Source organism: Bison bison, unplaced genomic scaffold, assembly GCF_000754665.1.
Source record: "Bison bison bison isolate TAMUID 2011002044 unplaced genomic scaffold, Bison_UMD1.0 scf7180017864270, whole genome shotgun sequence".
In the NCBI taxonomy this organism is placed as follows: domain Eukaryota; kingdom Metazoa; phylum Chordata; class Mammalia; order Artiodactyla; family Bovidae; genus Bison; species Bison bison.
The window spans coordinates 1,305,808-1,324,511 of NW_011494842.1; the positions used below are offsets into that span (position 1 = coordinate 1,305,808).

At 41.0% G+C, this 18,704-nt stretch overlaps 1 protein-coding gene across 1 annotated transcript in view; it reads right to left on the bottom strand.

Annotated features, from left to right (window-relative positions):
* Positions 1-18,704, bottom strand: part of BEND6 (BEN domain containing 6) — a 63,381-nt gene that overhangs the window by 13,504 nt on the left and 31,173 nt on the right. The window contains exons 4-6 of the mRNA XM_010848526.1: positions 10,048-10,268; positions 8,359-8,551; positions 6,303-6,439 (exon numbers count right to left, since the gene is read on the bottom strand). Coding sequence (XP_010846828.1) covers positions 6,312-6,439; positions 8,359-8,551; positions 10,048-10,268 — 542 coding nt within the window. The 3' untranslated portion in view covers positions 6,303-6,311. The remainder of the gene's footprint in view (positions 1-6,302; positions 6,440-8,358; positions 8,552-10,047; positions 10,269-18,704) is intronic.

Here is an 18,704-nt window from a genome sequence, read left to right on the forward strand (position 1 = left end):
GCTAGAACATGGAAGCAACCTAGATGTCCATCGACAGATGAATGGATAAAGAAGTTGTGGTACATATACACATATTACTCAACCATAAAAAGGAACGCATTTGATTCTAGTGAGGTGGATGAACCTAGAGCCTATTATACACAGTGAAGTGAGTCAGAAAGAGAAAGATAATTATCATATACTAATGCACATATACAGAATCTAGAAAAATGGTACAGAATAATTTATTTGCAGGGCAGCAATGGAGAAACAGACATAGAGAATAAACTTATGGACATGGGGAGAGGGGAGGAGAGGATGAAATGTATGGAAAGAGTAGCATGGAAACTTACATTATCATATGTAAAATAGATAGCCAACGGGAATTTGCTGTATGGCTCAGGAAACTCAAACAGGGGCTCTGTATCAACCTAGAGGGGTGAGATGGGGAGGGAAATGGGAGGGAGGTTCAAAAGGGAGGGGATATATTGTATACCTATGGCTTATTCATGTTGAAATTTGACAGAAAACAACAAAATTCTGTAAAGCAATTATCCTACAATTAAAAAATAAGTAAACTAAAATACAAACAAAAAAATAGAAATAAAAAATAAATAAACTATAGTGATGTATAACATGAAACAGTAGATTGCAATTAAAGGTAATAATGTAGATATACTAACTCACAAGTGGGAGTGGTTTTACATGTTTTTAAGAAAAGTTGTCTCTCAACCAGAAAAAAAAAAAAAAGGTCTTAATGACCTGGATAACCACAATGATGTGGTTACTCACCTAGAGCCAGACATCCTGGAGTGTGAAGTCAAATAGGCCTTAGGAAGCAGTACTAGGAATAAAGCTAGTGGAGGTGATGGAATTCCAGTTATTTCAAATCCTAAAGGATGATGCTGTTAAAATGCTGCCCTCAATATGACAGCAAATTTGGAAAGCTCAATAGTGGTCACAGGACTAGAAAAGGTCAGTTTTCATTCCAATTACAAAAAAGGGCAATGCTCTTTTTTAGAATTTTCCAAGTAGGGTACAATTGCATTCATTTTACATGTTAGTAAGGTTATGTTCAAAATTGTTCAAGTTAGGCTTCAGGAGTATGTGAACCAAGAACTTCTAGATGTCCAAGTTGGTTTTCAAAGAAGCAGAGGAAGTAGAGATCAAATTTTCAACATTCGTTGGATTACAGAATGGAGTCGTTGGGTCACAATGGAATTCATTGGGTCACAATGGAATTCATTGGGTCACAATGGAATTCCAGGAAATTTGGAATCTATTTCTGCTTCATTGACTATGCTAAAGCCTTGCACTGTGTGGATCACAAGAAACTGGAAAATTCTTAAAGAGATGGGAATACCAGAACACCTGATCTGCCTCCTGAGAAACCTGTATGCGGGTCAAGAAGCAACAGTTAATGGGACATGGAACAATGGACTAGTTCAAAATTGGGGAAAAAGTATGAGAAGGCTGTGTATTGTCACCCTGCTTATTTAACTTCTTTGCAGTGTACATCATATAACATGCCAGGCTGGAAGAATTATAAGCTGGAATCAAGGATGCCAGGCGATATATCAACAACCTCAGATATGGAAATGATATAATGGCAGAAAGTGAAGAGGAACTAAAGAGTGCAGCACTTGTCTGGGAAACTATCTCTCCTTTAAACGTCAACGAGAGCCTTGATGGGTGGACTATGTTGATTTAGGTTTCTCTTTTTATCACTTTGACTATACTGTGCCACTCCTTTCTGGCCTACATAGTTTCTGTTGAAAAGGTGGCTGACAGTGGGATGGAAGGTCCCTTGCTTACATTTCCATCCAGATTTTGGAGAAGTGGACTTCTGTGGGAGACACGCTGTGCATACCAGTAGTGCACGCCCCTTGTGCGCTATCAGGGTGCCCCAGGTAGGCTGAGTGGGCCCTCCTGTTGTGGTGGGGCATGCTGTGGGCATGCTGGTATATGGGACTCTCCCTTGTCCAGTTGGCTGCCAGGCCCTGCCTCCTGCAGAAGCTACTGGCTGCTGGTGGAAGGGGCCACATCCTGGCACAGCTGGCTGCCAGGCCTGCAGAGCCCTGGGATTTATGCTGAGCCACTGGGCAAGGCAGGATCCTGGTAAACTGGCTGCAGGTGATCCAGGGCAGGTCCCGTGGGGCCCAGTAAGGGCTGAGGCTTGTGCCAGCCCACTGGTGTGAGGTGTGATCTTGGCACTGCTGGCTGTGGGACCAGGGCTCCCAGTGCTGGTTCTGGCCTTGGGGGTACCAGGGCTTCTGCCAGCCTGCTAGAGGGTGGGGCCAGGTCCCTGTTCAACCTGAGGGGTCCCAAGACTAGTGGTGACCGGCTGGTGGGTGGGTAAGTCCCAGAGCTAATAGGCTAGAGAGAGGGCTCCAAAACGGTGGTTGCCAGCACCAGTGTCCTTGTGGTAGAATGAGCTCCCCAAAATGGCTGCTGCCAGTGTCTCTGTCTCTAGGGAATCCCTGTTGCCTCCTACTGGTCCAGGAGGCTGTCCAAGGGCAGCAAGTGAGTCTGACCCAGGCTTCTTTCAGATTGTTGCTTCTGAACTGGGACTTACAATGTGTGAGATTCTGCACATACCCTGTTTGAGTGGGGTCTCTATTTCCTACAGGCCCCTAGCTCTCTTGAATGCAAGCTGCACCTTCAAAGCCAGATATTCTGGGGGCTTGTCTTCCTGGTGCCAGGACCCCCACGGCTGGGAAGCTTGATATGGGTCTTGGACCCATCACTCCCTGGGGAGAACCTCTGCGATTGTGACTATCCTCCTGTTCATTGGTTACTTGCTTGGGTCTTGACTATACCATGTCTCCACCCCTCCCACCCTTCTTCTTGTGGTTCCTTCTTCATCTCTTTAGTTGTAGAAGATCCTTACTGCTAGTCTTCAGGTCATTCCTATTGATAGATGGTCTGCAAACAGGTTTAATCTTGGTGTGCCCCTGGGAGGAGGTATGCTCAGGGTCTTCCTACTCTATCATCCTGGTGACCAGGAAATCATTTACGTCAGGATTTCTCAGCCTTGGGCTTCCCTCATAGCTCAGTTGGTAAAGAATCTGCCTGCAGTCCAGAAGACCCTGGTTTGATTCCTGGGTTGGGAAGATCCCCTGGAGAAGGGATAGGCTACCACTCCAGTATTCTTGGGCTTCCTTTGTGGCTCAGCTGGGAAAGAATCTGCCTGCGATGGCAGGCCTGGGTTTGATCCCTGGATTGGGAAGATCCCCTGGAGAAGGCAAAAGCGACCCACTCCAGTATTCTGGCCTGGAGAATTCCATGGACTGTACAGTCCATGGGGTCGCAAAGAGTCAGACACAACTGAGCAACTTTCACTTTCACTTTCTCAACTTAGGCAGAATTGACAGATGGACTGGGTAATTCTCTTTTTTGTTTGTTTGTTTGTTTTGGGTAATTCTTTATTATGGGGGCTGTCCTGTATATTGTTGGATGTATAGCAGCATCCCTGGTGCCTCTCTAACCCAAAGGCCTCCAAGACATTTTCACATATCCCCTTTCAGGGGCAGGGGACAAAACCCCTCCCAATCGTGTCTGAGCACTGCTGTATTAGATCACCTTGCAGTTACATGCACATGTAATATTATGGTAGAGATTATATACACTGCAGCAGCCACGGACATTTCAGAAGGCTGTTTGACCACCGAGGAATGTTACAGAGGTGATGGTCTAATATTCTGTGATCCTTATAGATAAAATGTTCTACAGCTCTTGTAAGAAAAAAGCAGAACAATGGAGAAAGGTCAGAAAGATTGGCAACATGAAGCTCTAGGCAGAGTGAGAGCTGCAGACAAGTCACGGAAGTGAGAGGGGATGGACTCAAAGTGGCAGGATGGGCTTAGCTCTTATTCTTACAAAGACGAGTCTGAGCTGGGAAATGTTTGTCTTCTCAAATCCAAGCTGGGGGCCACTGGGAGCTCAGTCCTGCATGGAGGGCACAGTCTACCAGAGCCCTGGTAGGCCTGCTGGGTTTCCCAGATATATTGGAATTCATAGAAATCTACATGGTTTTGAAGTATCTACTGCTTTTACTGCAGTAATGGGAGAGCAATGATTTTTCCAAAGAATACTTTTGAAGGCATGGTGAGGAGGAGTATGGTTTGCCTGAGTAAACGCAGTCACTTTAGGTTCCTACCCATCAAATGAGCAAAAAGAGAAAAGTGCAGCAGTGCTCCACCAGGTGGCGCTGTAAGTGTAGCAGTGCTCCACCAGGTGGCGCTGTAAGTGTAGCAGTGCTCCACCAGGGGGTGCTGTATCTGACTCATTCATCAAGCACGGCTGAATCAGGGCTTCTGTGACCCTGTCTTTCCCAGTGAATTTTCTCAGTCCTTTTGAAATAATTGGATTGAGCCTATACTTCAAATGAAAGGTATCTGCCAATTAAACAAAAATCCCATTCTACTGTTTATCTCTACTTCTGATTCAAAATATACGCATTTCTATTCCAAGCATCTTGGCCCCCAAGCTCAGGGGCACGAGGCACCAGAGTTTCCTGCATTCATAACAAAAGATTCCTTCTTCCTTTCAGTTTTAATTAATGTCATCACCAGGTGATTTTTATGGCTGGCAAGTGCAAGCAAAACTGATAGAAAAACCTTTTAACTTTAATTTCTTCAATATTCTGCTGTTATCAGATATGAGTTTCATGCCTGCCCTCACAGCCTGGGATATAAAACAGGAAGGAGTTAGGATATGAAAATGCTTTGCGGAGCTCTGAGACACAATTATGTGCTCCAAAAGAGAGCCCTATGACTTGGAGGTCTGGTAACATGACCTGTAGATGGGGAACTTGGCCATGATACAACTGAGGAGCCTCATGTCAAAAAAGAAGTCCATATTTTGAATATCCTGGGATTAACCATAATGAAAAGAATACAAAAAAGAATATATATATATGTATATATATACGTGAATCACTTTGCTCTACAGTAGAAATTAACATTGTAAATCAACTGTACTTCAATAAAATAAATTTTAAAAAAAACCCAAGAAGTTCCAAGGGCTCTTTTAAGCAATTAGCTCTTAACTGGGTGACTGTGAGATGCACCATCTACTGAAATTTTTAATCCCCAGGGGAGAAAAAGGATACAAGTATCTTTACCTTTTATAAATTCTTCAGGCAGGTCTGCCAGTATGTATGAGCCAAGGGAAAGAATTTCCCTGCAGCTATTATAAGTAGGTGTTTTGGTCATTTTGTTTTGTTACAGGAAGAGAGACTATTGTTGACCCTCAGCAGAGGTAGCCCTAAATGTACAGCAACATAGTAAGGGACCCTCAAGGAGGATGAGGTGGTAGTCAGTGATGGATGGGGGAATCGCTGTATTACACTCATATCCACATCTATTTAAAACACAGAAGAAAAAGACAAATGACATGGTCTCAAGGTGACGAATCAGGCAGAGAGCAGGCAAAGTGGAAGTCAAAGGCAGAAGTAAAGAAAATGGAAGGAAAACCTGTCCTCACTTGCTTATCATATACCTCTGTTTAAAAGTTATTAAAAGCGTAACAGTGCACATGTATCATGTATTTTCCATCAAAATAATGAAGAGGAAGAGTGAGGACAGGTGAAAAGGCCAAGACTTTCACTTAGTAAACAAACACAATTCCACATCACACTCTTGCCTAGGGCAAGGCCTGATCATAAAGTGAATTTCCTTTAGAACTCACTAAAAACAAATAGTTCTTCCTTTGAGTATTTTAATACAAATATATTGGTAAAAAATACTTATCTCACAAATACAAACTGTAACAACTGACTGAAAGATTTAAAGACACTGGGAGGCAGGATGGGATGGTAGAGGAGACCCTCGACCAGCGGTTTGTTCTCTGTTCAGCGTTGTAAGTGCAGCCCCAGTGACGGGCCTCAGGGACCTCCCAAGGGTCTGTACCCCGCTTATTCTAGAGAAGCACTTCCTAAATTGTCATGTGTCTTTCCCCTGGCTCCCTTCTAGCTCCACCCATAGTTAAGATGTGAAGAAAAATAAAACTTCCTCAGTGAAATGCACTTGGGAAACACTATACCCAATATGCCCTTCTTAGAGATTTCCGCTGCACTCGGGCGTGTTTAAAGGGCATCAGAATATTTGAGAGGCTCTGGGAGAGGAGAATCTGTGTACCTGACCCAGCATTTCCCAAGTTTACATCCCCTTCCCTGTCTTTGCTTCACCCCAGGAATACTCATCAGCTTCTCACAGCCAACTGGTCTCCTCCAGCAGAGTGTTTGGGAAAGGCTGTCTCATGGTACAGGTACTGCATCTTCTTGCCACACTGAAAGGATTACAGAGATTGACAAGACTTACCGAGAAGTTCTACTTAATATCCTGAGAGTTCAGAGTTTTGCTTAAATTTGGCTTCTTGGTACAGTTGTTTAGCTTTTGCCCTATCATTCTCCTGATTGAAACGTCGTCTGTGCTGGGAAACAATTGCTTTGTGATTCCTGTAACAACAGCAACAAAACACAGAAAAACATTTTATCAGATGGGAGTAGAGTCACAAAAACAAAGAACAAACCAGTGGTTACCAGTGGGGAGTGGGGGAGTAGGGGCGGGGTGATGTTGGGCTGGGGGGATAAGAGGTACAATGATTATGCATAAAGTAAGTTATATGGGCTTCCCTTGTGGCTCAGCTGGTAAAGAATCTGCCTCCAATGCAGGAGACCCTGGTTTGAATCCTGAGTCAGGAAGATCCCCTGGAGAAGGGATAGGCTATCCACTCTAGTATTCTTGGGCTGCCCTGGTGGCTCAGCTGGTAAAGAATCCGCCCTCAATGCGGGAGACCTGGGTTCAATCCCTGAGTTGGGAAGATACCCTGGAGAGGGGATAGGCTATCCACTCCAGTATTTTGGCCTGGAGAATACAATCCATGAGGTTGCAAAGAGTCTGAAACAGCTGAGCAACTTTCTCTTTCACGTTCAGTGTACAACCTGGGAAATAGAGCCAATAGTTTATAATAACTGTAAATAGAGTATAAACATTAAAAACTGTGAAACACTATATTTCATGTGTGCCTGCTCAGTCACTGAGCCGTGTCCGACGCTTTTTTTACCCCATGGACTATAGCTGGCCAGGCTCCTTTGTCCATAGGATTCTCCAGGCAAGAACACTGGAGTGGGTTGCCAGTGGGAGATCTTTCCCACCCAGGGACTGAACCCACATCTCCTGTGTTCCCTTGCATTGGCAGGTGGATTCTTTACCACTGAGCCACCTGGGAAGCCCCGAAACACTATATTGTACACCTATAATTTATGTAATACTATACATCAACTATACTTGAATAAAAATAAGTAAATTAATTAAAAACCCACATTATCAGGCCTTTGCATCTTAAGATACGAACTGAGATAAAACACCAAATACCACACATTATAATTTTGGCCTCCATTTTGAAAAAGCAGCCCACACACCATGAGATATTTAAACAGACTATATAGGCAGATTTTCCAAAGCAAAGCAAGAGATAACTAGGTCTATATCATAAACTGAGAACATATGTATGAGTCTTCCTACGGTACCACCCAGCTTAACCCTTGTTGCTTGTTCTGAATATCACGTGCCCTTGACCCAAAATGCTGAGAATTTATTTTTACCCATTCCCAGCATCAGCTGAAACAAGCAGATTCCAACTGACTATTTTCCAACTAAGAAATGAAGTACTATCAAAATACAGAGAGCTGGGATTCAGTGAGTACTTAAAATTGTTACTTGATAACCTAGATTATTATATTTAAGGAGATGAACTTAAAAACTGTAGGTAGGATGGTTACATTAACCTTCATTTTTCTGAATAAAAGATAAGGGACATTTCTAACCAAAATAAAGAAAAAGAATACAAGATATGAACAGTTACTAAAATTTTGTTGGAGTGAATTTTGAAACTTTACTCTTCTAAAGCTATGAATTGTATGAATTCAAATTTTTCAGTGATATAGAATTCATTTTTATTTTAATAACCACCTAAAATTTTTTAAACTAATTAATTTTCGGCCACGCTGGGTTCTTGCTGTCTCTCATTGGCTTTCTCTAGTCGTGGCGGCACACAGTGTATTTTTCAGTAGGTGCTTGGGCTTAGATATTCCTCAACATGTGGGATCTTCCTGGACCAGGGATCGAACCTGCGTCCTCTGCATTGGCAGGCGGATTCTTAACCACTGGACCACCAAGGAAGTCCCACTAACCACTTTTAATGTAAGTTGTTCCACAAAATTCACCATGTATCCTAAGAGGTTTCGGCTACCCCGAGATATTTCTCTCATAGAAAAATAAATCTGAAGAAAAAAAGGTAATGAAAGAACAACCAAATGTTGAATGGTAAACTAATTTCAGATTCATGTGACACAATATAATGCAATCATATCACCTATAATTTCTTGAACTTCATTCTGATTCATAGCTGGTTTCACGGCCTTGTCCCTTGAAGTAGAGGATTTTGCCCCCGTCAGGCTGTGTGTGGCCATGTATTCATTTGTGTAAAGCACCTGCATTAAATCATTAATGAACTTCTGAGGCTTGCTCTTGTTGCAATGTGCAATCTGCCATTTTTCAATCTTGAACTGAAAAATTAAAAATAAGAATTGAAAAAACTGAAAAAGGAAAGGAGTATCTGAAGAAATATATTATTCATTGAATTCATACAGACCAGAAAACAAAATCAACATTCTTTAAGGTGATGCCCATATATTTAATATATATTTATATATATATATATCTCAGGGGTTAGAGTTAGATGTTATTTTTGAGATAGATTCCCAATATGTATGAGGTATTTGTTACAAAGAGTATTCAAATTCTTGTCATGTAATCTGGATTTGGTGCTTTAAGGATTATTCCACCCTCAACCGTTCCTACTAAACAGAATAATGGCCCACGGACAACATCGTCATCCCTGAAACCTGTGAATGTGTCACCCTATATGGGAAAATCAACTTTGCAGGAGTCATTAAAGGACCTTGAGATGGGGAAAGCTGGAGAGTATGCTGGGTTATTCATAAAGGCCCAATCTAATTATGAGAAGTTTTTACATTTTACCTTTTTTACACTTAAAATGCATGTACTTTATTGCAAGTATGAATATATATTTACATACACACATACATATATAATCTTACGTGTATAAATATATACACACACTTAGCAGTGTCTGGTATATAATAAGCACACAGTAAGTGTTTAATAATAATAAAGAAAATGGCTAACATTTATTGAGGGCTCACGTGAGCCCTCTGAATGCAGAAGAGTGGCCAAGAAAGAAGACACAGAGGAAGGAGAGACTCGGAGAGTGAGAGGGGTTTGTCTGCTCTGACTGGCTTTGAAGATGGTGGAGGAAGACCATGAATTGGGGCATGTGGTAACATCCTTCAGTTTACAGCTGACAAGAAAACAGGGAGCTCAGCTGTAGCGCCACAAGAGACTGAATTCTACAACCCACACGGCCAGGAAACAGAGCCTTCCCCTGAGCCTCTAGAAAGGAAAGAAGTAGCCCGCACCTTGGGTTTATAGCATCTGAGTTTGTAATATTATAAATCACTCAGTTTGTGGGATCCTGTTACATCACAGGAGGAAACTGGTACACTAAGATTCAAGTGTTCTGAAAGCTAGATTGTGAGCATTTACAGTTATTACTTGCTCTTGAAGGCATATTTTCCCAGGCTGATTCTAACAAAACTTGTATTTTTAGCTTGTGTTTCTTGATTAAGAGAAATTGGTAAAGAAGACAAAGAATTGTGTTCAGCCAGCATGTACAGGCTGAAATTCACCTGGTCTCAATAATACAGTTTTATAACCTTTAATGCATAATTGTCCTTTTCTCACTGGTTTAAGAATTTTCTAGTTTAATAACTTCATCATTGTTCACCATTTATTTTCTAAACTGGATATTTTTCACAGATATTAGATTTATTGTAAAAAAATTGTTTTGGGTCATCAGAATATTATGACTGACCCAAAGTTCCATAAAGTGATCTGATAAGACAATGACTATGTTGTTCTGTGATTTTCATTTCGCCTGTAACTGCACCCCAGAGAAAGATGGGACAGTCTCCCTGCTGACCTGTTTCTCATCCGTCTGACGGTCTTCCTCAGCTTTCAGGGAGATGGGTGAACTGGAATCAGAGTTAGAATTACTGCATGTAGAAGCAAAGGAATCTGGTGAGGAGTTATTCGCTGCTCTCCAGAGGGTGGATGCGGATGTGGACAGGGTTCCTCCACCCTTGAGCAGTGCCTCGGCCATACCGACCAGTTCTTCAAACTGAGTGACGGCCTGCGGTAACACTGAAATGGCAAGAACAGGTAGCACTTTACAGATGCTTGTCATAACAGCATAGACACGTATTTTTTATTGTGTGTCTATGTATAGAAGTGTATAGAACAAACTGTTAACACTTGCTACATCTGGAAAATAAACATGGTAAGAACAGTGATTGGAACACATTTACTTTTTATTATTCAATAATTTAATAATTGCTGAATAATAGTAAATCAGTGTTAAATCATTTGGTTGTTGTATCCGAATATATATGCATTACTTTGTAACTAAAAAAATGTTTTTAGAAGTTGATTCTTTTTCTAATTGCTAATGGTATTACTTGAAGGTGCTTAATCTCTTGTTTGGAGACATTACTGATTGTATCACTTTCCATCAGGCCAGTTTAAGTGACAAGATTAAATAAATAGGTTGCTCACTAAATCTTCTATAATCTTAGTGTATGATTTGCCAGGGAGTCAAATGACATCAAATTATTAAAAATTTATGGCCACAATTCAAATCTATGTGTTCACAGATAACAGATGGATTTTGGTAGTCAGCTTGAATGTTCTTTGTTCCTTTTTTTAAATGGAAACTTACACATTCATAGGTTTCATGCCTCCATGTAAAATGGTCTTCTCTGTTGTTTTATCTAATTTGTTTCCTAAGGACAAATAACATTTTGTTGGAGCTGGAAGACACTTTGAATCCTGTCTAATTCAACTCCTCACTCTGTGGTTGGGGGTAATGCCTGGTAGAGAGGCGAAAAGACTGGAAGTTTTTTGTACTTTTCTAAGCATATTATTGAGCTACATAATCTTTAGAATTATAGATGATTAAAGACCTGAACATCAGATATAGTGATGGTATGTCCAAATCAACACATTTAATACTATGTTAATAGAAAAATAATAGAAAAAAACCTGCTAAAGAAGAAAATCTTATTCTATATTTTTCAGTTAACATTTGCTAAGCACCTCTCATGTGATAGCCAGGTGCTCTGTCAGCAATTACTTATTGAGCACTTAATAATATCAGACATTTAGCTAGTTTTTACTCTGCACCAGGCACTATTTTGGGAACTTCACTGATGTTTATTCATTTACTCCTCATTGCAATTCTCCAAGAAAGGTATTAATATAATATTATCACTACCCGCAATTTATAGATGAGGACAATGAGGCAATGAGAGGTTAAATAACCCATCAGGGTCTACTCAGTGAAAAGAAGAGCCAACATTCAAATTAGGACTCTGCCCATCCCCTGCTGTAAACCACAATGTTACACCAACTCTCAACATTTGCTCACCACTCTGTTAGGCGCAAGGAATGAAACCGGGAGCAAAACTAGATGCGGTCCTAGCCTTTTGGAACTGGGACAGGTGGGGAGCACTCTACCTAACAGTGCTGTGTGTAAGCATTTGGCCTGCTTAGAAAGAAATCTGATCGCCAGCCCTAACCCCCACCCACCACCCCCCAGTTCCTGGGAAGTAATCTCTATACCCTTGAATTTCTTCAGCTATATCAGGAGTGTCACGGTGAGCCCCTCAGAACACATCTGATTTATGTTTATGCTAAGGAGTTTCTCAGGGTGGGGACAATCATACAGCCTAGTCTTACGGCAGAAGCTGGCCATGGCCAGAAAGCCAGAAAGACCTAGAGCCTGAGTTCAACCCTGTGAGCAGTCAATCAATCTATTATGCTTACATAATGAACTTTCATTTAAAAACTTTGGATGCCCAAGCTCAGAGAGCTTCCTGGGTAGACAATCCTCTGTGTGTATTGTTGTAACGTGTAAAGACTAGGAGGTAATGGGTCCTGGGGACAGAAATTTTTCACTTGGAAACTGATCAGACTCTGCCCTATAGGTCTCTTCCAACTTTGGCTAGTTCTAATTTGTATTCTTTTCTTGTAATAAGTATAACCATGAGTATCACAGGTTTTGGTGAATTTAATGTCTTTAGCAAATTACTGAGCCTGAGAGTGGTTTTTGAAAACCCCTAAATTTGCAGTTGGTATCAGGTGTCTTAGCAGACTTGGCCATCTAGAAGACAGTGCACTTAACTTTACGGTTTGGGTAACTCAAGGTGCATGCAAAGAAATGAAAAATTGCAGTTGTTAAGACCACTGAGGAGAGGCAAGCAGCCTCTCCTCTAAGGGAAGGGGCACAGAGGGCTTCTCTGGGGCAGTCAAGAGTTACCTGAGAGCTGCGGGCTGAGCAGGAATTAAATACCTGGAGGTCATCAGAAGCATAGGAAACACAAAAACACAAGTTCTGTATTTAAGGAACTGCAAGAAGGCCAAAGCTAGACTGTAAGGAGAAAAAGGGAATTCCGTATAAAGTGGGTTTTAGAAAACAGTCACCGCTTTTTCTAATAATGAAAGCTGTACATGTTCATCAGAAGATATCCTTCTTGCCAATTCTATCTCTGTATCTTTATCGTACATTTTCTTTTGTATAATTAGGACTGTGCTACATCCACAGCATTGTATCATGGTTCTTTTTTTTTTCAGTTAAGATCATACATCGAATATTTTACCTATTTTATTAAATCTTGGAAAATATGACCTTTTGAGGTGTAATTTGCTTAGCATCAAAGGTAAGATCTTATATGAAGTCTGAACAGGATATAAGTAGGTATAGGGGGATGAGTTTGACAAAAGGATAAACCCAATTAGCACACACCAATATGTTCATAGAATGTTTCCATCTGCCCAGAAAGTTGCCTCATGTTCTTTCCAAATAAATTAATTCCTGGACTCACCTCAAAAGCAACGACTAATGTGACTTCTTTACCTGTTCTAGAATTCCATATAAATGGATACAAGTGGTATATTCTCCTTGTTTTGGTCTGATTTTTGTTCTGCATAATGTTTTGAGATTGATTCCTGTTGTGTCAGTTATTCATTCTTTTTTTTTAGGAGAATGAATATTATTTATTTTTTATTTAATTATACTTTATTTATTTATTTATTGAAGTACAGTTGATTAATTTGAGAGTTCCTTGGACTGCAAGGAGATCAAGCCAGTCAATCTTAAAGGAAATCAACCCTGAATATTCAATGGAAGGACTGATGATGAAGCTGAAGCTCCAACACTTTGGCCACCTTATGTGAAGAGCCAACTCATTGGAAATGACCTTGATGCTGGGAAAGATTGAAGGCAAAAAGAGGACAGGGCAACAGAGGATGAGATGGTCGGATAGCATCACCAACTAAATGGGCATGAATTTGAGCAAACTCCAGGAGACAGTGAAGGACAGGGAAGCCTGGCATGCTGCAGTCTATGGGGTCACAAAGAGTTGGACACGACTTAGTGACTGAGCACCATCAACAAATAGTTGATTTACTATGTTTCGGGTATATAGCAAAGTGGTTCAGATACACACACACACACACACATTCATTCTTTTCCAATTAAACATACACTTTAAGGATTTCCTAATATTTCAAGGTATTGATTCCTATAATTTATTTAAATGCTCCTTTTTTTTTCTTTTTGGCATTTAAGTTGCTTCAATTTTTCTTGATTATAGACAACATTCTTATGAACCATTTACCAGAGACATCTATATATGTATCTCTGAGCATATCGATAACTACAAATTCCTGAAAGCATAACAATAGGCTCAGAGGTATGAATGTTTCTAAGACTCAGTCAATATTGTTGAATGGCTCTCCAGAATTTTCCAACTTACATGCCCACTAGTAAGGTATGAAGTCAACCAGTCACTGCACTATCAACAAGAGATGTTCATTATTAACAATGATCTTCACTATTTTGATAGCTAAAATTTTAGAACAGACTCACGGACATGGGGAGGGGGGAGGAGAGGGTGAGATGTATGGAAAGAGTCACATGGAAACATATATTACCATATGTAAAATAGATAGCCAACGGGAATTTGCTGTATGGCTCAGAGAACTCAAACAGGGGCTCTGTATCAACCTAGAGGGGTGGATGGAGAGGTAGATGGGAGGCAGCTTCAAAAGGGAGGGGACATATGTATACCTATGGCTGATTCGTGTTGAGGTTTGACAGAAAACAACAAAATTCTGTAAAGCAAGTATCCTTCAATAAAAAATAAATTAATTAAAAAATTTAGTACAACTTAAATTGCAATTATTTTATTATTGTGAAGTTAAATATTTATTGATTGATTATTTGAACTTATCGTATGAGATAGCTATTAGGCCAAGGAATGTTAGTACTTTTTCTATTTTATAATATGCTAGATGGCATGGACGGAGGAGCCTGGTAGGCTGCAGTCTATGGGGTCGCTAGGAGTTAGACACGACTGAGCGACTTCACTTTCACTTTTCACTTTCATGCATTGGAGAAGGAAATGGCAACCCACTCCAGTGTTCTTGCCTGGAGAATCCCAGGGACGGGGGAGCCTGGTGGGCTGCCGTCTATGGGGTCGCACAGAGTCGGACACGACTGAGGCCACTTAGCAGCAGCAGCAGCAGACGGCTTTTGTAAAGTGCTTATAGGAGTGCCTACTACACTATAAGCACAATGTATTAGCTTTGCTTGTATTATTAATTTCTTTGTCTTAAGCACTTTAACCTTTAATTTGTCATCAATTACAATTATTTTTCTTAGAGTGTTTATTTTAATTTTAGTATGTTTTATAAGCAGACACACATTTTAAGTTTTTATTTCAGTTAAAAGTAGTAGTCTTTTCCCTAATATACTATTTATTTGTTTAGAAAGCCATTCATATTAAATATTCACTCACATATTTCATACAGTCTAAACATCTTTCCACAAGTAAGCTTTCTTTCTCCCTGTATACATATTTTTTCTAGCCTTTAATGGAAATGTTTAAACACATATACACAAAACAGTAAACTCTCATGGATCCCAACTCATAGCCAATCTCATTACACCTGTACCTCCATCCACTTTCTCCTCACCTGCAAAATTACTTCAAGCAAATCACAGCCCTCATTTCATTTTATCTGTAAATATTTTCGTGTATATCACCGGTCAGAAATTAAAATATATATATATAAATATATAAATACATAAAACCATAACACCATTGTTACAACCAGAAATACTTAGCAATAGTTTTTGAATACCATTAAAAAACTAGCAAATGTTCAGATTTCTCCTTGCTGTGGTCTTTGTTGTTTTCAGTTTGTTTGAATCAGAATCCAAATAAAGTCCACATATTACAATTTGCTGGGCTTCCAAAGTGGTGCAGAGGTAAAGAATCTGCCTGCCAATACAGGAGATGCAGGAGATGCCGGTTGGCTCTCTAGGTCAGAAAGATGCCCTGGAGCAGGAAATGGCAACCCACCCCAGTACGCTTGCCTGGAGAATTCCACAGGTAGAGGAGCCTGGAGGGCTACATTCCTTGGTGTCGCTCAGTTGGACAGAACTAAGCACACACACTAACACAATCCGTTGTTGTCTCTTACAAACTATGCTTTTCCTTTCCCTCTTCTAGTTTTTTCCTTGTGATTGATAGTTGTTTTTCGTTGTTGTTCAGTCGCTCAGTTGTGTCTGACTCTTTGCAACCGCATGGACTGCAGCACACCAGGCTGTTAATTGAAGAAATTTGAGTCCTTCGGCCTGTAGGGTTTCCCACAGTCTGGATTTTGCTGATCGCACCCTTAAGAGAGTATTTCACATATTCTTTTGTTCCTTACTTGGTGTAAATTGGTAGTTAGATCTAAAGGCTTGGAAGTTAAAAACACTTCCAGCAGAGGGCACTGAATGCATAATAACCTTTTGTTGTAATATTAGCAGTCAATGGTTTTTCCAGTAGTCATGTATGGATGTGAGGGTTGGACTATGAAGAAGGCTGAGCGCCAAAGAATTGATGCTTTTGAACTTTGGTGTTGGAGAAGACTCTTGAGAGTCCCTTGGACTGCAAGGAGATCCAACCAGTCCATTCTGAAGGAGGTCAGTCATGGGTGTTCTTTGGAAGGAATGTTGCTAAAGCTGAAACTCCAGTACTTTGGCCACCTTATGCGAAGAGTTGACTCATTGGAAAAGACTCTGATGCTGGGAGGGATTGGGGGCAGGAGGAGAAGGGGATGACAGAGGATGAGATGGCTGGATGGTATCACCGACTCAATGGACATGAGTTTGGGTGGACTCCGGGAGTTGGTGATGGACAGGGAGGCCTGGCGTGCTGCACATGGGGTCACAAAGAGCCGGACACGACTGAGCGACTGAACTGAACTGAACTGAATGATCACTGCCTAGGTTCATTAAATCACAAGAGGTTATGAAATGGTGATATCCTAATTCTTTTCTTCTTCATTTAGCTAGAATTCTTCTACCAAGGGAAACTTTCTCTCATCAACTATTTGGTTACCCTGAGGTTAATTTCTATAATAATGGCAGGATAAACACTTGATTTTTCAGTCCATATTTGCCAGTTTTCAAAACAATGAGTTGGTTCTTTCAGATGGTCATTAAGTTTTCTCTCTTTTGAATGAACTCATGCATGTAAACACACATGAAAACCAATTGCCACAGTCATTATTATTGTGCTCCAGTGATAATTTTTGGCCAGTAGGAACTTCTTCCAGTTGACATGCTCACATGGTCTTTGCTGACCTCCTTCTTTCCCAATAGGACAACCTTTTCATCTGCATTTCCCTTCAACGCTCCTGACAAGGCTCATCTTGTCCATTTCCTGGGCAAGCTCTGGAATCAGCTGTTTCTCCAGGGAACCCCAGCTCCTTTTAGTGGGAAACAGTATTTCGAGACCATAACCCAGGTGCTGGAAGTGCTCTTTGCTATTGGTTTCTTGTTTCTAGGCCTCTTCAGTGAATATTATTAGAAAATATGCATTATTAATTTTCAAGAATAAAATTCATCTTGTGTTGAAACTCAAATTCAGAACATGAAGTTTTAACTTAAACTGTACAGTTATGTTTTTAGTATGCCATATGGTGTGAAACGAGAGCCTAACTTAAACCTGTCCCTCCCCCAACACTGGAATGTCAGTTTGCCCAGCATCCTCTGTTGAATAATTCATCCTTATCCTAAACGCTTGTAGGACTCACTACATAGTAAATTGCCAGGCTCACTATGAAATGAAAATGCAGGACTCCTTGTTCCAAGCTTCTTCAGAATTTGAATCTGGTGACAGCAACGCCTTTAACAAGCATGTGCGGCTTTCCTAGGAGCAGAGCCCTGTGTGGCTGTGCTGGTTGCCGTACAGCAAGAAGCAAACACTCTATGCACGTGCCTTGCCAGCCTCTGCTCTGAATGCTTTGCGTGTCACCCAGGGCAGCGCTTTCATCATTTCCATTTATCTCACACTCAGCTACACAGCTAGTAGGTGGCAGAGCCAGGGTTTGAACCCAGGTGGTTTGATCTCTCTAAACCATGGCCGTGTGCCATAGTGGCTCCGGGACATTTCTTCTCTGTGTGGAAGGTATTATCTGGGAATGTGTGTTCTGTTCCATTGATCTGCTGCCTCTTGTCCTAGCAAGTTGCTTGGAATTATCAGAACCACATGGTTTCATGTTGACAGTATGCCCTCAGATTCTTTTTCAGAATATTCTTACTTGGTTTTGCCTATTAATTCTTTCACATTAACTTTAGAATAATTATTGTCAAATTATCCCAAAGATAAAAACCCCAAAGCAATTATTGACATTTTGACTGGGATTCCATTCAAACTAGGAGTTATTTTGGGATGAACTGGCATCTTCTCATCTATGAATTTGAGGTCTTTCTATTCAGCTTTGTGTATTTCTTTTTTTTCTGGCCACACTGAGTCTCTGTTGCTGCATGCGGGCTTCCTCTAGTCATGGAGAGTGGCAGCTACTCCCCAGTTGTGGTGCGTGGGCTTCTCTTGTTGCAGAGCGTAGGTTCTAGGCTGCAGGCACATTAACTGTGGTGCACCAGCCTTGTCCTGAGGTATGTGGGATCCTCCTAGTCCAGGGATCGAACCTGTGTCCACTGTATTAGCAGGAGGCTTCTTAATCACTGGGCCGTCAGGGAAGTCCAGACTTGTGTATTTCTCTGTTGAGGTTTTAATCTCCCATCATAGATCCTACACATTCTGTGCTCAGTTGCTCAGCTGTGTCTGACTCTTTGTGACCCTATGGACTGTAGCCCTCCAGGCTCCTCTGTCCATGGGATTTCCCAGGCGAGAATACTGGAGCAGGTTGCCATTTCCTCCTCCAGGGGATCTTCATCTTACCAACCCAGGGACTGAAACTGTGCCTCCTGTGTCTCCTGCATCTCCTGAATTGGCAGGCGGACTCTTTACCACTGAGCCACCTGGGAAGCCAACGCATTTCTTGTTAGGGTAACTAGTAGATATTTTATAGCTATTTGTAATTAATATGTGTAGATTCTTTTTATTTTTTTAGGGATATAACCAGCAATTTCTGATCTTTAAGAAAATTACTGATTTTTTAAAAAATGGTAGCTGTTAGATTTGGGGTACCTATAATGTACCAGGCATTTATTTTTTAAATACA